Here is a 22,240-nt window from a genome sequence, read left to right on the forward strand (position 1 = left end):
AAGCCAGAATGAACCTGTTTGACATGGGTTTTATATTGTGACAGGTCAATCCTCTCTCTGGCGAGCAGGTGGATAAACCGGATGTATACGAATTGTTCGAACTACAATTGTTCGAATCACAATTGACCTTTGCACAATTGACCGAATTGTGAACATCAATTGTTATATATCTGCGGGGGGAAACCCCCTGCAACCCCCCCATATATATATATGGTCAATTGTGCAAAGGTCAATTCGGACCCTTGACTTTCAATCAATTGGGTCATTCGAACAATTGTGTTCGAACAATTTGGGTAATACCGATAAACCCCAATTAAACATCTACCAGTCTAGAAATCTCAAACCATGTCAGAAGTCTCACTTACAGAACTACGTGGGCAGATCATAACAGATTCTTACCCAGACCATAATCAAACTAGTCTCTTGGAACTCGAGAGGTAACAGTCATAAACTCTAAGCAAAGTAAGCTCGAGGAATATGACATCATCGCTCTCCAAGAGACGTGGCTTATGGAATCCCCAACATGGGATACCCATATCATTTTTGATACCTTGGCATTAAAAAAGTTAAAAGGCAGACCATCAGGTGGACTTCTATTAGCAATAAAGAAAACCTGTGGGCTTATTGGAGAAAAATATCCATCTCCCTCCCCGTATTTCCAAGTTGTCAGACTCACAAGATCTACAGTTAATATTGCTATTGTGAACATATATTGGAGTAGATCAAACCTCACATCAGATCGATTTTTTACCATTCTACTGTGGCATCTCGATAAAATAGCGCGGATTATTGAACCTATGACTATACTCATCGTTGGCGATCTAAACCTGCACTTGCTTTCAGATCAAAACATATTGCAGACAAGTGATGAATACACATGGAATGAAATTATGAAAGATAGGGGTTTAGTGATGCTCAACAATGTATGCAACGGTGACTCCCCGTCATGTAACACCTGGCAAAGGGGTACCTCTGGTGCAATACTAGACTATATCTATGTGAGCAAAGAATTTCTCCCACGAGTTGAAACAATGAATGTCGTATCAGCTGATGAAAGTGATCACAACAAATTGGTCTTGTGTTTTAAACTTCCAACTGCATGGTTATCCCAGGAGAAAAACCCAAATACTGCACACATTGGCATTAACAACCGTGGTAATCGTCTGAAATGGAATCCCCAAAATCTTCTTCAAATGAAGAATATTTTACATGAAATGTATAATGACAACCCTCCCAATTCTTCAAATTGCTACGTGAGAAAAATGCAGATATTTAAACACATCATCTCCCCAGATCTCTCCTTAGAAATTAACCACCGACATCCTTTTGACATTAAGATCCAACAAGCCAAAATCAATTTGAGGCAGGCCATACGCAATTTAATACATTACCCCATCAATCTACGAAATAATATGAAAATGCAACTAAAGAAGAACTATGCTTGTTGGCTGAGAGGACAAAAAATACAATTGCATCAAGAAAATAGCGAACATATGCTAATGCATCTGGTGAAGAAATCGAGCAGTGGCATTTGGGCATGTATAAACGGAGTGTCTATGCGACCTCAAGTGGCTGTACTAAACAACTCAGTACAGAATAAAACTTGGGAAACATATTTTAAAAATCTTTATCAATCTCCCTTTCAGGACACAGATGGGTGGTTTCAATTTAATTCTATGCCATGTTCATTCCCAATACATCTTAATTACATCCTAGATTGCATTAACGCCCTGAGTCAATCTAGAGCTAGTGGGCCGGATGGATTACATAATTGTATGCTCAAAAACTATCCATATGAATGGGCATCCATCTTGATGCACATTTTCCAGAATGCCTTTGTTACTAAGCAAATTCCGCGAACATGGAAACAATCAATTATAGTGCCGGTATTCAAAAGGGGCAACAGAGCGGATCCAAAGGCTTATCGGCCCATAGCGCAATTAGATTGTCCGGGCAAGATCTTTGGACGCCTTGTCCTAAATGAATTTAATGAATGGTTAGACGCTCGTTGCCTTTGTGATATTTTCCAAACTGGCTTTATCCCTGAAGTGGGCACAGGAATAAACATCATGACCTTGAACAGTATTATTTATCGAGCACATGAAAGGAAGGAAGCATTATACATCGCTTTCATTGACATTTGCATGGCTTTCGATGCAGTACCTCGCGAATTGCTATATATAAAGTTGATGAATAGTGGTTGCCCGTGGTCAATTTTAAAATGGGTGATTGAATTTCACACAAGCACCACTATTCAAATCAGATTAGATTCCACTGGCCTCCTCTCTGATCCGATAAATACTGCTCGTGGGTTGAAGCAAGGATGCCTTTTGGCATCCACTTTATTCAACTTTTTTATAGTAGACATAAAATCTCGATTTGAATTAATTGTGACGGACTCACCAAAAATAGATGGCATCCCAATCCAACATCTGTTATACGCGGATGATATGGTTTTACTTTCTAAAACCCCCAATGGCCTAAGTGCCCTACTGAAATCCTTGGAGACTTATTGTTCTGAAAATCATATTTCGATTAACTTTGCGAAAACCAAGGTGATTCAATTTGGCACTCATAGGCAGAGATCTAAAATCCATCAATGGCCATTACAATTAGCAAACTTGGATTCAGTCCCCTCATATGTTTATTTGGGAACCTTGATAACTCATCAAGTGAGCTCAATGGGATATGAAAATTATATAAAGCAAAAAGTGATTATGACGCTTTCTCAGGCCCGATTGATCAAGGCCAAATATTGCAAATTTTCATTAAAGCCCATTTTAATCTACTATAAACAAAAGTTTGTGCCTGTGGTCACACATGGTAGTGAGGCCTTCAACATAAAAACCTATGAATATTGGTCTGCACTGGAAGGCTATTATTGGAAACGTTTGTTAAATTTACCAATGTCGATACCATTAACTATTCTGAGGCATGAGTTAGGCCTATTGTCGCTATATGCAACATATAAATGGAAACTTTGTTCCTTAAATAGGAAAGTTTAATGGCAATTGAAAGAAACTTTGAGGGGCTAATGTATATTGTAGCGAATTATCTGTTAAAATCAAAAGATCATTTTACCACTATGTGGCGAATGAAAGCGCAGAAAATTCTTGACCAATTAAATCTTTCTGATCTCACTTTGCTCAACAACCCTAATGCGGCTAAGAAGCGATTATGGAAATTTGATTGGATCAAGACAAGTAATGCCTGTACCTCATATCAGGCATTCATAGATAACCCATTCAACTTAAAACGTTACGATATAGTGGAGCCTTACTTAATGCTATTTCCAAATTCTCGCCAAAGGGATGATTTCCTGCGCTTTTGTTTAAACATATGGCCTACCCATGAAATATTATGCAGAAGAAAAATTCTACCACTAGACGCACTGCCCTGTCGATACTGTCAATCTGCTCCGGAAACTTTAAGACACTTATGTGCAGAATGTGTAATACTACTTCCGCAGAGGAATTTGTCCTTTAAACCTTTATTTGAGGGATCATATATTGAGTCTACTACGGAATTATGGAATTTCACACTATTTCACACTGCAAGGAAATCTGTTAGATATCCTATTCTGAATTTTTTGTATGGTTTAAAAATGAATAAGCAAGAAAAATCTGTTAATCAGTCTGATTTCCATGTTTTTTACATAATTGTGTTAAAATATATATCAATTTATTTTTTACTCGTCTTTATCAAATATTATGTATGTATAAATGATATATTTTATCAAAGAATTTTTATATGCTGTAATGTTGAAAAAATCAAGATTTTTTTCTTGATTAAAACAACAAAAAATAAATAAAAAAAAGTTAAATAGCACATTCAAAGGGTTACCCAATTCACAGTTTCCTCTGGACTGGAAGAGCCGCTTCCTTACAGCGTGTCCACTTCCTGGGCATTCCTCGTGGTATGTGGGATATGGATTCAGATGATGCTTTGGGGAAAACATCTTCTGTACCAAGGTGGCTCCCAAGGGGAAGAGTGACAAGAGGAACAGGTGTAGGTCCCATAGCCAAAAGGTCACAGCATCAATAGCAAACATCATGAGGACACCCTGTGGGAAATTCTGCGATGCCTGGAAAACCTGTTCTGCCCACAGTTTACCCACATGGAGTGGGAGGAAGGCCCTCTCCTGGACCTGGGAAATGTGACTATCCTGAAAAAGGTGGCTGACCACATTCTCTAAAGCAAGCGGAAATGGTGTACAGTCCCTTTGGGATCACCAGACCCACTGGAGCCCCAGGAATGTGGATGGCCCTGTACTGAACAGGGCTATACTGGGATGCAAAGGCAGCTCTGGAAACTGCGGTCAAGCCCTATCCCATTGTGACCTGAGCGAATACTCTGCAAGACAAGCACGCCTGACCAAGTGAAGGGTTATTTGGTGGGGGTGTTCTCCCCTCAGGGCGCTTTAGGTGGCGCTCTAGGTGTTGGTCAAAAGCAGAAAAGATTGGCATGGGAAGTGAAGAGAGGAGAGAGATGGGATGTGAGGAGGGGCACAGCATGTGTGGGCTATTTGGCATTTATCCACCCATTGACTGCCCATGGCCATGCCAGTCCCTATGGCCATTCTCATCCACTACCTGCACCGACCTGCCCAACACATCTGCTCCCGCATCGAGATATCGTTGAGCTGGCTCTATCACTCAGTAGCATCACACCTTCTGCTGTTACGAGGCTGTCTTTGTTATTTTTAAGCATTCTTCTGAACGGTGATGCCTTAATCACAGCTGTAAATTTGCTCCAGGTGTAATAAAAAAGTCTTAACCAAGTGTGCCTCCAGTCACTTCATTTATAAACAATGTCTTCCTATAAGTTGTTTAAACTCCAAAACCTTCCACTGTAATGTAATGGGTTATTTATAACACGCTTAATACCCAGAGGTTTCTAAACACGGACCCAGGGATCAAACCGGTGTTGCTTAGCGTCGTCTTCCACGTTGCCCCTTAGCTATCCTCCCGAGATCAACTAATTGGACACACTTCTTGCAACTGTTTAATAATACAGCTCTGTTTATGCATGAACAGCTCTGGACACCATGTTGATGTTATCTTCCAGCACATAACAGAGGTAGTTTTCCAAAGGCCATTGTCTACATGCATTATCAAACAGGTTTACAGTTTTTTTATTTAATTTAGGGGGCTGCCCATCCTAGCGTTTAATGTAGTAGTACAGAGTAGGGACCAGGACCCACTCTACACAGAAATGGCGAGGGGCTATCGGAGCACAAGGTGTGAACCGTTGCAGCTTTGGAGGTACTGAGGTATGGGAGGAAGTACCTCACCCATAAACACCTACTTCCATTACAAAAGGGTGAGGCTGGAGGTGCAGGGACTGATTTTGGATTTCATTCACCTAACCTATACCATCACTTTTGCAAGATTTCGTAGGGTTTTGTATGTTTTGTAAGGATCAGGGTCCAAATGATGGCTAGTTCTAAAGGTTGCCAAATGACCTCTGCTTTGACCATGTGAGTACATTTTGACTGAATGGTCAATTAAAAAACTGCCAAAAAATCTTAAGTATTTCTACAAAGAGCCCAGAAACTTACACACTCGGCTTAAACTGGGGTGTGCAAAAAATGAGGCACAAATTGAAATGTGGATTTTCTATTGGCCTTTTGAACGCCTCCCATACAAGAAGAATGCCCTTTGTACGACCTGCTTTTCCCCGGACGTGCAAGCTGGGCGCCCGTTCACGTGCAAACTCAGCGACAAATTGCCTGTGAGAGTATAGCGTGCCTGAAGCATTTGGAGGAAGTTGGTCTTTTTTTTCTCCTCATTAATTAAGCGAATTAACCACTTATAATCAAATAAACATAATTTGCAGCAGAAGGTTTTTTTCCAAATACCTTCTCAATACCAAGATACCAACGTTGAACTTTTTTTTAGGACTGGTGTTGGTTTAATGTTTCTACATTTGCTAACCAGTTCCAATCGTGGATTAACGTCGCTAGATATTTATTTTTAGCAGGATGTGGGCTATCTCCTGTTCTTCTGTAGCGTGGCTCCTCCCAGTGGCGAATTGAAGGTACTGCCAGTACTTCGTAATTTTAGCCGGCTGGTATCTTAGCCAAAAAGAACTGCCTATTCACAAAGATCAAACCATGAAGTCTTGCAAGGTTAACACATTTATAAGACTAATAGATGCAGTTGGTTATTAGCTTCAAAGGCCACGCAGGGAGACCTGTCCTAAAAGACAGCAACCACAAGCCTTATTTATGAAAGGCTCAAGCAGAAGATAGTTAGAAAGATCCTTCATTGAAGCCCGCAGAGCACAGCATCTGCTGCAGGCTCACTGGGCACCTCGTCTGCTGCACACTCAAAACAAAGCATTCTAGAACAGATCACACATTCCTTCCAAGAAGGGAAACACCTTAACTAAAGAACGCAACCCGTTACAAATACACCAACCTTCGCCTGTTGTTTTCGTGCTTCACAAAGACAAGACCACAACTCAGTTTCATGATATTTAGCTCCACGTAGAACTGTTTTACTGATTTTCAACTTCAGTGGCTTGTTAATGAATTGCTGCATTGTATTGATTCTTTGTATGACGATGCTACCAGCGCGTTTCCCCACACTTTTCAGTTATGTGAGCCCCATTGTTTCCAACTGGGTGACTATTCTGAATGATTTATAATACATCTTCGAGTGCTTTCGCTTCTACTCCCATCTGCGTCAATTCTTTTAGCATTTCTGCTCTTCCCACTGAGTGTTCATACTGTTGGTGATGTTGTGTTATTGGGATTTGCAACCCCAAAAAAGGTACACTGCTGTCTTCTGAGCCCCCACACATGGCCTGTGGAGCATGCAGGCGATATGAGCTGCTCCTTTCCCAAAATGCTGCACTTCTGCCTTTTGGGGACCTTTATCTCCTGGGCTCCCCCACTTGCCCTGTTGGAGTCACGGCTTAGGACAGGGGGCCTGTGACCTGGGGTTCTCCAGATCTCTTGAACTACATCTCCCATAATCCATCCCCATTTACTAAGGTGGCTCGGCTTAATGGGCGGTGTGGTTTAAAACATTTCGAGAGCCAAAGGGGGCAGAGCCCTGGTTTACGAGATGCAGGTTTGGTGCATACAAATCACTTAGGCCCTGATTCTGAGGTGCGTGTTATAATGGAAAAGTGCCGTGTCAGTGTTGAAAGACACTTTTCCGTGGAGACATGTATTCTGAGGAAAGACAGGAGGGGCAGCAATAAACAAAGTCTGCCACTCCTGCAAAGCCATGATTTACGGCATGGCAACAACCTTGCCAACCACCTCACATATAAAGGGCTGGCAAGGACTGTGTTCAGAGGCCGGAGCACCTTTCCTGTATCAGCCTAAAGAGGTGGTCATTAACGGGACTCTGGGAGGTGTAGTTAAACTCCACAGCACACTCTTTCATGTTATAAACATTGCATTTCTCAGACTACAGCACCACCTTTCTAGTTTAATGAAAGTTTAGGAAACTTTCTTAAATTAGAAAAGTGGCAGTCTTTTGAGATGCCACCGGAGCACATCCCCCCCCCATGCCCCCCCACAAAGACAGATTGTAGCGGCTTTTGCTGCTGAAAAGCACTACATTTGCCCCCCCCCCCCCAATATTTCTACCCATCTAAGAATGCTGGTGCTGGAAACTAGAGGGGAGAATGTCACACAATCAGGGACTTAATGTGAATGGGGTGGGAACAGATGTTTATACTCTGTTGAGAAGTGCAAATTAAGTTTGTGGTGCTAAGTTTGTGCGCTCCTGGGAGCCTGAGCTGGTTGACTCCTGCCTGTGACCCCGTGACCCTACAAAACTACAGACGGCGCACCATTGCCCCTGCATCTACTTGCATATGAGGTAGGAGGAATCCAGGCTGCACTACAAAAACGAAAAGGTGTTTGCTGACTTTAGATGTTTTTCCTGAAAGAAATCAAGAAAAGAAACTGGAGCGTTTTGATTTCATCACTCACTTTTATTGCTTTCTTCCTACATCCTAACTGCTGCCCTCTGTGTTCATTGTGAGGTGGGAGCCACAAAGGAGACCTTTCTCTGTGGCCTCTCGGGTCTTTTAATATGTCTGCCGCCTTTTCTTATTACTGAAGGCGCACTGTGGCCACCAGCATCTACTTCTTTGCCTGCTGATTGGCCACCTGCAATTACATATCAGCCTATGGGGGACTGGTAGGCTTTAGCCGGCCCACCCCTTACAGGCCCACTTTCTAAGGCCCTCTCTGCTCCCTGTCCATTGCCTGGCCGGGTCTGGGGGTCTCGCTGCAACCCCCACCAAGTGCACATGGAAGCTGAGGTGACCTCCATATGCTTGGGACACTGGAAATCAATGGAACACCTAACTTTTTCTCTAAAGGTTGGCTATCTTAACTAACTACTTCAACCCTCTTCCTCCACACCTGAGTCTGTCTCACATTTCTTCCCTAATTGCTACACTGTTTTCTTTCTACTTGTGCTGCCAATTGAATTTGGCTGTGCCCACTTCTCACACATTTCTTTGTGTTTCATCTTGCATTGTTAATTTTTGCGAACTTAGCTGTGCCCAGTGGCTGCTCTGTGTTTCATCCTGCATTGTTAATTTTCAAACTTAGCTGTGCCAAGTGAATGCATTCTGTCTCATTCTGCCCTGCTGTTCCTGTCCTGTTCTGTCTCTTCTGCTTGCACCCCTCTCTTGTCCTCCCCCAGTGTTTCCACCACCCTCCTTCCGCTCCTCTCTCACTCCCCACCCCTCCTCACTCTCCTCTTTCCCTCTTTTACATCACCCATGTATGTCCCTCTCTGTTACTCCTATCTTCTCCAACTGTTTCACCATCGACTATCCCACCCTTTTCACTAAAACTGGTAGGAAGAAATTCAAAAAATTCAAAAAAGATATCCTGTTCTCCAACCCTGGCCTCCCTATTGCTGATACCTACACCAGCGCTTTCTCCAGACAGACCCTCACCGATGTTGGGTGTCCTGACCCACGTTTGGACTATTCTGCTGCAACATTTGGTGCTGTGGGCTTAGAAAATCCAAGATGGCCGAAAAAGCCCACATTGCGCCAGAATCCAGGAAAACCGTGCAGTTTTTGCGCACACCAAAATGGTCGCCTGACCTACCACCCACCAGTGCAAGCGTGATGGGCCAGAAGCACCATGAGTGAAACGTGGTGCCAAAGGAAAAACAGCAGTGCCTGTTAGCTCAAAAAGCGCTTTGAAATCACCTTTGTTTCACTGAAATGCAAGCTAAAAATGCCTATTTTAAACATTGCAAGATATTCAAACATCTCAATGAACACCAGCAGACATTTGGCAGAATGTAGTCTTGTGTACATACAACATCTGGAAAGATGAAGAGCCCAAAACAATGTTTATAATAAAACTGGCTGAGCTGTGGATGTCAGCAGCTTAAGTTAAATTGGACTGAAAGCCACTAAAATCTAAATGTTTAAAATAAATGAGTGAGCTACTGTTGAGTGTCACATAGTTTGCAACTGTTAAATGTCATAGTTTTGAACTTAGAATAAGCATTCTAGCTGCATGTGTAAAAATTGTAAGTTTGATTTGAATGAAGAAAAACTGGGAACAAAAGTGACATTTGGTTGAAGCCTGGCTTGAAGAGAGTGAATTCTGCCCGGCAACTACCCCCGACAGGAGTTGAAACTTGCTCAGCCACTCTTCCCAGGCCTGGCTGCATTCTGCTGCCCCCACCAAAAGGAGATAACACCTCCCTGATTGAATCAGGGGAGGTCAACACACATTGGGGAGTCCCCCAGATAAACCATTCAAGAACAAATTTGATGGCCCAGTCTTAACTCTTACTGGGTCCCACTCCGTAGGTTATTTGCATCGCCTCACAGAATGTAATACACATTGCACCGTATTTTTCATTTAGTATAAAAAGGTTATAATTTTATTTCATAGGCCATTGGTCCTACGTTTGACAACATAAAACAAACCACATACAGACATATATCAATGTGGAAGATGTATATATACATCTACTAGCATTTTCATGGTTTATTCATAAAAGCCAGAGGTGACACAGCAAAAATTCTCTGATACGGAGGAGAACGGGCACACATACTGTCTTCCTGGCCCTATCTGGCTAACTAGTCACAGATATACTCCATAGAGCAGTGTCACCTAATTCCAGTTCTAAAATTGATTAAACATGGCGAAGTGAATTACACCTGACCGAAAAAACACACAGTCCAGGTCTACGTCCATTGTGGCGTTGCTGAGCCATGTAGCATAACTCGATGACACGGAGAAATGCCCAGGATGTTTCGGCAGGGTATAAATTCTGCTGCCTTCGTCAGGACCCCAAGGGAAATGGAGTTTTGAAGGGAAGAAATGGTCCCCCCAAGAGATTTTTCGATGCCACGTAAGCGGCAAGAAGGAGAAAGAGAGAACCTCCAAGCCTAAGTCGGAGGGCTGGACAGATCATGAGTAAATGTCCTTCTGACGGCCGTCACAGTGGTCAAAAGACCGAATTGACAAATGTGAAGGGCGCGGGACGACTGTGCAGTCAACTCCTCCTCCTTGGAAACTTCAACATCCATCTGGATGCCCCCTGTCCTGCCACTGGTCTCTTTCACAACCTCTGTGACTCTCTCTCTCTCTATTCTTCCCTCTGGCCCAACTCACTCTGCGGGCACACTCTTGATATTCTGATCTCCTCTGACCTTCCCCTCTCTAACCCTCTCACCACTCCTCTCTTCTGGAGTGATCACTTTCTCTTCTCATCTCTACCTCACTACCCCGAAGGGCCAGTCCTACCCCCAGCCACCCACCCAACTTCTCAGTCATTCGACCTATGAAGCGTGTGTCAGTTGAGGCTTTTGCCACTTCTTTATCTCCCCCTCCTGCACCTCTGACTGACACACACCCTAACATAGCCCTCTCCATGCTCTACTCTGCTATCTCTGATGCTCTTGATGTACTTTTCTCAGAGGTCAAAGTGAGTGGGAGCGGTCGGAAGCGGTGCTCCTATACTTTTTATTTTTAAGTTTCACTGTTCCTATACTTTTATTTTAAAAACAAACTGTTCTGGAATGGTTTAGTTTTAAAATAAAAGTGTAGGAAGAAGTTGAAGCTTGCACTTCAGTGCACTGCATGGAACATTCCCATAAATAACAGGTGTGTTTGTTTGGGGGTTTGGATTGTGTGTCGGAGGGGGTGTGTCGGTGGGATTTGTGGGGAGAGGGAGCAGGCCAGCAGGGAACATAGTTCCACTACTTCTTTTTGTACACTTCGACCACTGACTTTCCCCTGTCATGAGGATTTGCATGAAGCCTAAAATGAAGTTCAACTCCTGGTACGACTCTAACCTCTTCAACCTTAAATGCAAGTGTAGGGTGGCTGAGAAGAAATGGTTGGCATCATGTACATCCTCTGACAAACTGGCCTGCCGCCTGCTCCAATGGCCTCACCTACTCTCTGTCCTTGCCAAGAAGAGAGCTCACATCCAAGCCCGCGTCTCTGCTGCATTTAACAACTCGACCAAACTCTTTAAAATCTGCAAGAAATTGGCCAATCCTTCTGCATGCTCTATCTCTCCTGTCCCTTCCCTGGCCCTCTGTACGACCCTGGCCTCTCACTTCATCTCTAAAACCCAGGACATCCTGTCTAACCTCTCTGCTTCTCCTGCTTTTCCCTCCACTCTCTCCTCTTCCTCTGGCCCGGTTGCAGCCATTCCCCCTCCCTTCTCTTTCTTTCCTCTCTTCTCCGCTGACAAGGTTTCTAGACAAGTCTGATCTATGAAAACCTCATCTAAGCAGGTTCTTCCCTGTTCTTCCAAAATTATCAAGGACCACATTGAAACCCTCGCCCCAGCCTTGGATCGCTTCTGGAACCACTTTTTTTTGCCTCTGGAACCTTCCCCTCCCCCTTAAGCACTCTCTTGTGCACCCTCTCCTCAAGAAACCCTCTGCCGACCTCTCCCTTCCGGCTAATTATCGCCCGATCTCTAGCACTCCTTTCCTGGTTAAACTCCTGGAAAAGCTAGCGCTCTCCAAGATTAATCTTCACACTGAATCTGTTGGTTGTCTTCATGACCATCAGTCTGCCTTCAGAGCAGTCAGAAGCACAGAAATTGCTCTCCTGAACATCCGTGAAGATCTGCTCTCCAACCTTGATTCTAAACTCCCCTCTGTTTTCATCCTATTGGAGGTCTCTTCTGCCTTTGATGCGGTCAACCCTGCCATCCTGCTCAACCGGCTCTGTGATAATCTGGATGTCACTGATCAGGCGCTATCCTGGCTGACTTCTTTCCTCTCTGACCGACCCTCCCAGGTCCAACTTGGGTCCTTCTTCTCCTCTATCTCGGTCTCCACTTGTGGTGTTCCCCAGGGGTCTAACCTCTCTCCCTGGTTGTTCAACCAATATCTTGCACCTCTCTCCCACCGCATTGGCGCTCTTTGCCATAACTTTCAGTGTTATGCAGATGACACCCAGCTTGCCGTCAGGCTCCCCTCTGCCGCCTCTTCTCCTTCTCTCATCTCTGACTGTCTGTCTGCAATAAAGGAGTGGTGCTCCGCCAACGATCTTTGCCTGATGCCAGTAAGACAGAGATCCTCCTCATTGACACACCTGCACCCACCTTTCCCGCCACTCTCTGGCCAGACTCCCTTGGCCCTCTTCCTGCCCCCACCTTTGATGCTAAGAACCTCAGGGTTATCTTTGATTCCACCCTTTCCTTCTCCCCTCACATTTCCGATGTCTCTAAGAAGTCCAACTACCAACTGCACTTCCTGAGAGGTATTCTTCCTTTCCTTAGAATCTCACTGTCTCCAGAGCTCTGGTTCTCTCTAGGCTTGACTACTGTAACAGCCTCTTTGTAAATCTACCCTCCTCTACTCTCCATCCTCTGCAACTCATCTAGAACAGGACTGCGAGACTTGTCCTTGGCCTTAAGCCCTGGGATCGTATCTCTCCAGCACTGAAATCTCTCCATTGGCTCCCAGTGGCTGCAAGAATAAATTTCAAGACCCTTTGCATTGTCCACAAGGCCTTCTGGGGCCTGTGTCCAAAATACCTCCTGCTTTCTCTTCAGAAGTATCTTCCTTCTCAATCTCTTCACTCTTTTTCCACCAACTCTCTGAGGGTCAGTCGCTACTCCAAGCTACAAGTTGGGGGCAGATCTCTCTCTTCGGCCGGTGCCTCCCTCTGGAACAGCCTCCCTGCCTCTCGGAAACTTGAGCAGAACCATCTCCGGTTCCGGAAGCAGCTCAAGACTTTTCTTCTGCCTTCTTTCTTCAACTTCCCTGCTGATCTCATGCCTGAAAATGCACTGGTTACCTGGCTACCCTCTGAATCACAGACCCAGGTCCCTGCCTTCCAAGTTGCACACCTGGCAACCCTGCACTCGGGGGCTTTATTCTGCATCCCTACAGTCCCCTCTACTTGTGCTTATCTAACAGCCGTTGGCTGCACTTAACCCCTGCACCGCCACCTGTTGGCTGCACTTTTTTCCTATGTCTTGATCCTATGTCTCGCACTTCTCCTCCTTCTCCTCTCCCCCCTGCACTTTTCCCCTTCCCTCTGACCGGAATTGCACAATCTCAATGTCACCTGGCCTAGTAAGATCGTTGTCTTGTCTTCTCTTGCCCCCCCCTTGCCTCGCTGCGCCTGGAATCACTTGTGTATAGGAGCACTATAAATAAAATATCATATCATAAAGTGCATTGCTTTCATTTATATTTTATTCCAATGCTGTAAAAGTGCACAAGTTGAGAGTACATATGGTGAGTTATTAGTTGTATTGCTTTCCGTCTTTTTCATGTGTAGTTGAGGTGTACCACAGGGCAGTTTCTAGACACTATAGCTCCCCGAATGCAACACTAGGATGAGCTTCCCCACCCACATACTGCAAACCCTGCTCTTACATTATAAATAGCTGCCATATAAGCCAAGACTATTGTATTAGCTTGTAAGTAAAGTTCTTAAAAGTTACAAACAGACTCAGAAAAATGGACAACCATATTCCAAACATCAATTCTCATTGATTATCTTTATTCTAACATACGTTTTCATTATTTAAGCAAAGGGCAGTATCCTAAATTGTGTTCCAACAAAATTGTTTGCTGCTCAAGGGTTGGGCGGTAATGGGTATTTTTCATTCCCCATTGAGTCCATTAGACACAAAGGGGCATTTTCGGTGGAAATAGCACACAATAATAGCACTGTGCTGGTTGCATCCAAAAATGGGCGTTAAGTTGCCACATTTACCCCCAGTTTAGAGCTGGGGGGAAATGCTTGCAGACTCGTGATTGGGCAGACCCTTAAATGCAGTGGTAATAGCGTTACTGCCGCATTTAAGGGCTACCGCCCAACTCATGATGAGGGCCTCTAAATACTGTTTCATCCATCTGAATTAAGTGAAACTCCTCTCACAGTTAGCAACAATGCAGATCCTCAGGGCAAAAAACACACTTCGGGACAGGGGGTGGGTATCTAACCTGTAACCATACCCTAACACGTTCACACACTGCGGAGAAAGGTTAAATATTTAATTATAATTTTTTTAGTTTTGTCATTAAGTACACTCTATATTGCCCTCTAAGCATTCTTACAAAGCCATCCTTAGGTTGCTAAACCCCAGGTTGTGGCGGTGTGCCACATATCTAGGGTTAGGGGACAGGGGAAGAGGTTTGCCCTAACTATTAGGAACAATGTAAAGGACTGTTGAAATGCCTAATTTAAAAGCACCTTGGAGGCGTTGTTTGCCAAGCCTCCACCTGTGTTAGAAGCCATACATGGTTCTGATAATTGCTTTTAATAAGTTGTCCTCACTCCTCGCGGGAGTGTGAGAGGCAGGGGAGGGTGGTTTGAGAATTTGACAGTTGGTGTTGGCGCAGCTGGTAGTGGTGGGGGTGGAAAAGGAGGTGTGCATGCTCTCAGGTGAGGTGAGTATAGTGCTAGTTCCTCTAAAGTGTCTATAGGTGGCGCTGTAGGTGCCTCTGAACCGGCATCTCTGCTAGTGTCTGCAGTAAAACTTGGGTAGAGGCCTGTTTTGCTAGTGGGTCTACTGTTTTACCAGACGGATTTTGAGAGCTGCCTGTACTGCTCCAATTGTTTCTCTAACCTAGCCTGAGATTTCTTAAGCGATCTAGTCTGACTGTGGTGCACTCTGTCCATAGACACTTTGTACCATGCAAAATAAGTTGACCAATGACCATCAAACACCTTACACTTTCTTTGTTCCAAAGCCTTGCGCAAGACAACAAGGTGGTCCACCTGAAATGACCCCTCCAGTGGCCACTGAAACCCCTTTTGACCCCAAGTCAAAAAATGTCACTCTTTCACATATTTACAGGTACATACGTTGAAAATATGACAAAGGCATTTGTCCCTACTGCAGAAGTAAGATGTGTTGTGAAAAGCTCAGAGCCCATAGCTAAGTCTAGAAATCCACAAGAGCAGTGGAGACACAAAGGGAGGTAGGCCTGCAGGTAGTGCAGACCAAGAGCGGTAGTGCAAACAACCTCCCGGCAATTGGTATTTACTGGTGGTGACAGCTTAAAGACAAACCGGAGAGGTGGTACACAAAGGGAAACAGGAGCAAACAAGGATTGTTAGAGTTTGCTGTATATAAAGATAAAGTCAGACAAGATGGACCAAATGAACGTTTCAGGATGCCACAGCAATAACATTTGACATCTCAAATGGCTGAAGTCCATTCACATCACCTTTTTAGTTGAAATAAGACATAGATATAGACCGCAGGGCTCCGAGTGTTGTGATAAGTAAAGAAATGAAAGTGGGAGGCCAATCATGCAAATTTAGTTAAGCAGGAACTTTTTTCTTGTCAATCAAGGCCTCGCCATGCTTGGAAGTAAAGCATGTAGGTATTTCTGTGGCACTACGTTGTCTGTATCCTGGAAAGGCCATCAGTGAAAAGCAGCAAACTAAATTCTGACAGTGCCCACAAAAATCAATTAATTAATACAAAATAAAATCACAATCACAAAGAACCCCAAGGGAATAACGCCTAGGCCAGGGATTTACAGTAATGGCATACCATGTTGATCCTCTGATTTTGTGGCAAAGCAAATCACAGCGCAATAACACGGCGGCGGAGAACAAAAAACACAGGCCAATTCTGTCAGCTGCAATCCTGGAAACGGCAGCCCACAGGAATGCACACCAATCAATTTGAGAAAGTACCCTCAATAGCTACCCTTTGGCAAAAGCATTGCAACCTGGGGGCATTTTGACAACACACCTGGACCCCTCACACCTAGTCACAAACTGTGTTTATGTGGCAGCACACAGACACCATGGGCACAGTGATTCTCAACCCACTTAACTAGGAGACAGCATTATGTCTCACTAGCTCCAAAACTAAATTACAATTACACAATAGATCAGTTTGGCAGAAAGGCCCTTTAAAAAAACAACACCTCTCCTGCCTGCTGTAGTCCAGAGCTTGACTTTATCATTGTTTTATGTTTGTCGAGAACATTTGCGAAAAACATTAAACACTGAACACTAAATTTGAGTCTTCGATATTGAGCTGTGCCAGCACTTTCTGCATTCAGATCGTGCTGCACTGATACAGGGAAGAGGGGGTTGTGGGCGAATGCAGGGGCACTGCTCTGCTATACTATGGAACACTATGGGACACTATGTTTCTCTATTTAGCTGCCACAAACTGTACACAAACTTGTAATACTATTTATCTCTCAGTAGATGGCTAATAAAAAAACAATCGTTATGTGCAAGATAGCTTTCTGAACTCATTCTTAGTTATTCAATTTTATCTCCAAACCGAAGCCAGCATCTAGCTCCCAGAAGCCCAAAATAGACAGACCGTAGACAAACAAGATGAATGTGGTTGGCAGAGCTGAAATTCTATGCCGTGCCACTATCACATACAAATACTCAACACAAAACATCAGGGCATGTAAGGAGAGAGAGAGGGAGCATACAAGATATTGCAAATCAAATCATCTTTAATCAAAATTGCAGGCAGTGCTGAGAAAACACAGTGCCTTAAGCAGAAGGCTGATATTTACCACTCAGTCTGAGGAAAATCAAACAGGTTCACGGTTGTGCTCTGTGATGGAGATTTTCCGGAGGACACTTCCCATTCATACTGCTGAGTTTGGCAACTTTGGAGATAACAGGTGTGCCGTGCTTCTTAACAGCACCCTCAGTATGATGATGAGGAACTAATGTAGTCGGCCTGTTGTGGTCGGTCGGTGGCTGCCCCCATAAAACTCCTGTGCAGTCCTGATGAGAGTCACAGCACCATTCCTGTGGTGGCCAAGGTAAGGCCCCCTCGGTCCAGCCTCAGTTTGCATCAAATAAGGAGATCAGACGGACAGGTGGTAAATCAAGAGTCATATATTTATATCACAAATACATAGAATACAAAGTTATCAGCAGGGAAAACAGCATGCAAGTGTTCGACCAGTCGGCACAAGGAGCTCTCTAGCCCCCCCTCCCCAGAGTGCCGATTATATAGCATATCATAGGCAACCACTAGCACTTTCACAATGGGTGTGTAACTTGGCATGATCTAGCAGACCTTTGGCAAGAACTGTTGAAATCTCACTTGTGACCTTGTGACACAGTCCTGCGGGGACATCATGTTTTATTACGGATAAGCAGCATTCATAGAAACCCTACGAAACCCCAGGTGGGGTTTGGTCCTGTCCGGGGTGCTGTGTGCAGAGGGAGGCAGAGGGAAGTGACATGGAGGGTCTAAGGCCTACCTGTATGGGAGACCCTACGGTAGCATACCATAGCATAGCATTGCATAACAATCCGGTCGCATCAATGTCAAAGGAGCAAGAGCTTACCAACCGTAGCATCATCCAACTTTTCATTTGGGAATAATAAATGGATTCCCTTGGTCAAGTGAGCCCTACATTTCCAAGAGTTACTAAGTACTATGTACAGAATAACCCCTCCACCCACACACCTCGTTGGTTTTTTTTAACTACTAATTTTATTTAAATACAATGCTATTTGATGTTGTTTTTGTCTAGGATCATACCTATTAAAAGGCTGGGCCATCGTGGCCCTGATAGGCGCCTAATGGGATGTTGCAGATGCTAGACAATGGGACTGGTCACCCCCCTGGTGACACAGGAGAATTGAATGTGCTATATGAATGGTTGTTCTGAAGGAAGAAGTAATGTGAGATGAAAAAAGACAGGATAAACGACTTGTGGGGGTCGCTGACTCAGGCAGCCCCTCAGAGGGGCTGACTGCTGGCTTGTGGATGGGCCCTAGTGCTCCTCAGCTTGGGGAGGACAAACAAGGTGGCGGTCCTGTGTTGGAAAGGAATTGCAGTGCACCAGGCCTTCCTGGCATCAGTGTGGAGAAAATGAAGAGGTCCCGCCCAGCGTCCCATAAAATATTGCAACTACAGAAGGAGTTCATGAGAACACGGAAGTGAGCATGCCATGTGCCTCTACCCCTGCAGGCCTCCCGGATGCACTCTAAGGAAAAAGAAGAAGGTGCTCTCTGCCCCCTCAACCCAGGGCTTTCAACTGCATGGGTATCTTCACAGGACAGCCACATAACATGCTTACATGTAGGTGTGAGCAGCGAGGGAGCTTGTCAGCTGCTCCATGCATCCTTCCTTGCAGTCTCTTGGAAGCAGACAGCAGGAAACCCAAGAGAGACATCCTGATAAATTGTGGACACTGCGACAGAGTGGACATGCGCTGCCAGCTGGCATGATGCTCACAGTAGCGAGCAAAAGAAAGCATCATTCTAGTTTGGCATGCCATGACGGCACCAATAGGAGAAAGAAGCGACTTTGCTCTCTCTACGGCGGGTGATGTTATGAGGGAAAGACTAGTCTTGCCAGTTTCCTACAGACAGTTCACCTAGGAAAAGTTCTACCGGGGCACAGCATGTACTACCAAAGGACTATGGGGGAAAGAGTGTGCACCTCCGAAGATGTACATTGAGCTGGAGATTTGTCGATCTGTTGGGCCCAAAATCAGTTCATGTCTTCTGAATAAAAAACAAAGCAATGACAGACTGCAGCTGGCCATGGAGTATGTTTACTTGGTGTTCCTGCGGAGTCATTTGGGGGTTGCATTGTCCACTCTACCCAGACTATGATTCTTTCCTTAAGGTCCATTAGTACCCGGCAAGGGTCAATGAGCTTGTTACAAGCAAGCTCATTGGCACTCGCTGGGGCATTAGCCAGCCGACATGGCTCCCTCACCTCTGCGGCTACGGGGTTCCTTCTGCACCTGGCTACTGTGTGTAGTCCCTTCTCCCTGTTCCATGGTGGCCATTTCCTTTTTTTTTTCTTTTACATTGACTTCAGTGGCCGCCATTTTCTTGAATTTATTTCCTCGAGTCGAGAAACAGTTGCATTGCCGTTTCTCCACTTGAGAAAAATTGCAATTAATACCCTGGTACGACGTGCCGGGGTACTAATGGCAATATGACTTGCAGAGGGGGGCCATTACCGGTGGGTTAATACCCACAGGGCTCCATTACAGCCCTTGCTATGGCCCCGTGGGCATTACCCGACCGGTAATGGCCCCCCTTCTCGGGTCATATTGCCTAATTATGAGATTTGGGGAACAGGGGGTAATGCAACTCTATGTAGATGTACCCGAAGCTATTGAGAACATATAATGCAATTAAAGGTAAGTCATTCGCTTCATTAGATTTGGTAGCAATACAATGTACATCTTTAGAGACTGAACATTTGGAGTACATGAATTGGTAGGGTGGAACCATGAAATCTATCGCATGCGGCAGGAATATGGATCTCCTACACGGCTCACTGCTACAATTCTCAGTGTGGGTGCCTTTGTGGGAGGCACTGGTTATAGTCCAAGAGTGACTCCTTGGGAGTTGGGTTTAATCAATGCAGTCCTGGGTGCTCTGTTCGAGGCCTGGGTTTGGGATGCGGATGACTAAATAAAAACAACCCCATTGTGCACCATGCCTGTTACTAAAGCAGCATTTTTGTCATCAACATTAGTGCGTCACCTGAGCACATGTACAATGAGGGGGTGAAGTCAATTTCCCTTCTGTCTGTTGCATTCATGCAAGATTATGGTGAAGCAAAAGACATTCTGAGTGTGGTGTTCTTGTCTACGTGTAGCGTCAAGATCTCAGTATTGTAGATATCTTTTTTTTGTTTCCTTTGCAAGCTGCCTAACATGCTTTTCCTGTGCGGCGGGTCTGGGGTGGTGGTTGGTATGTAGTTTTCCCCACTCTAACCAGGTTGATTTGGCCAGCCACCGGAAAGGAGGCAATACACTTGGTCTACAAATGGTATTCCCACATTCCGGTTTTTATATAAAGCTTTGCTCTAGATTCTTGGCCTGTGATATTACTAAAGCCAAATTTAACGGTGCTCAATTTGGCGACTTCTGAAGGACGAAGGACTGAGTCGGCCCTGCCAGAATTTGAACCTGCTAGTGCTAGTGCAGACTTGCCCCGTGGAAGAGTTGAGCGTTTTACCTGAGTGCTGCCTACCTGGACTGGAAGGGGGAGGCTCTCCTGTGCTTCTTTCAATTGCCTGATCCTCTGGAATTCCTAACATGCACTCCTGGTCGTCTACACATTATCTCTACATCCTACATAATCCAGCGCTCTGTGATGTAACCATGACAATCACAATACTATCTCAGTGGAGGCTTATGATCAAAATAATCACCTTGGCTGGTGAAGCGTATGCCCTGTACTATGGATGTTTTCAAAAGATTGTGGCGAGCAGTGGTGGAGGTACTGCTGGACTGAAGCAGTCCATGACTGCTCCGCACCCATCTGGGGAAACTGGACACCACAAGTAGCCTTGCAACTTTACTTCCAGTGGCCTTCACAATGAAGACGCTCCAATAGAAATGTGGCCAACCTCTATGAAAGCTGACCTTGGATGGGTGGGTCTCAGTGGTTCATTGCAGCTCATTTCTAATAGAGGACACTAGTGAGAGGGGACCACTTTGTTTGGACTCTCTGCTTGTTGTGCTGCAGTGAACAATGTGTGCTTTTGTATTTCCTGGTGTGTTTTTGTGTGCAAGGTTGTCCCATGTTATATGCAAAGGCTGGCATTGCTTATCTGATGTTCATCATGTCTGCAGGTACACCGGCGCCTTGTATGGGAGGATAGTAGGTCGCGTTCTGGTGTCCATGTTCGGTGTTCAGGATGACGAGTACGGAGCCTGGATCGATCCTGGCCTCTTCGCTGCAATTGGTGCTGCTTCTTTCTTCAGTGGGGTGACGAGGCTGACAATTTCTCTCACCGTCATTATGGTACGTTTTAAATACTCTCATGTGAAGGGGTGCTTCCTTCTCTCTTGTCCTCTTCCTCCACAGCTAGGCACACTATCTACCTGCATTGCATTCAAAGTGCTTAGCACGCTATTTATTTATTTATTTATTATGCATTTGTAAGGCGCTTATACATCAAGTAAATTGTGTTTCAAAGCACCCTATTGATATCACAATTAACTATATTAAACAGTAAATATCAAATAGTGAAATCCATTCTGTTATTTGGAGTCATTAAGTGTAACAATAAACTACTGACGGTAAATATTTCCGGAAGTGTCTCAATTGTTTGTGTAAGATTTGAGAAACATTACTCAATTGCCGACATGTGTTTCAAGCTCTTAGCTCTCCATCAGGACATATGTCATATTGAGGTTAGTAAATGTCATGATAACACAAATGTACACATTGTTGCTTGTTCTGAGGCCATATGAGCATGAGCAGGCACATACCAGACACATCAAACTGCATTATTTGAACAATTAATTATCCACTGGACTGTATATCAATGGCACGCAGACCTGCATATAAGGGGTTGACCAAATCTAAGCCAGATAACGCCAATGCTCTCATTAGAGCCTGCAACAGCAGTGGGACACCATGGGAGGATATTTTGATCTCACTTGAAGTCAAATTAGTTAGATCTTCATAGCTTGGCAATTCAAACGTCCTACACAGACAAGCCAGACAAGTACATATGAACATAAGCGAGCTGGTGACATACATTGCCTGCATGTCTGAGGGAGTACGGTGGGCACCCCCAGAAAATAATTATATTAGTCCTTGCCGAATTCCAGTTGATTCGATAAGCATGTATAGAGGAGATATCTGTGATCCTGTCTGTGATCCTATGACACAGGGTTCTAAAAACCAAACTCGCAGAAGAAACTGGGTGATACCGCTCAGTCGACCAGGTGCTTGGAAGATGCTCTTATTCAAAAGCTGGCTCAAAAAAAGGGCTCCTGGCTTGGCCCTGATCTACCCAGGCGGGTATACAATTAT

The 22,240-nt window shown here is 44.6% G+C and overlaps 1 protein-coding gene across 1 annotated transcript in view; it reads left to right on the forward strand.

The window, feature by feature from the left end:
• Positions 1-22,240, forward strand: part of LOC138497503 (chloride channel protein C-like) — an 876,774-nt gene that overhangs the window by 186,041 nt on the left and 668,493 nt on the right. The window contains exon 11 of the mRNA XM_069621029.1: positions 21,049-21,220. Within this exon, the coding sequence (XP_069477130.1) occupies positions 21,049-21,220 (172 nt within the window). The remainder of the gene's footprint in view (positions 1-21,048; positions 21,221-22,240) is intronic.

This window comes from Ambystoma mexicanum, chromosome 5q (assembly GCF_040938575.1).
Source record: "Ambystoma mexicanum isolate Mex_15411 chromosome 5q, UKY_AmexF1_1, whole genome shotgun sequence".
Lineage (NCBI taxonomy): Eukaryota > Metazoa > Chordata > Amphibia > Caudata > Ambystomatidae > Ambystoma > Ambystoma mexicanum.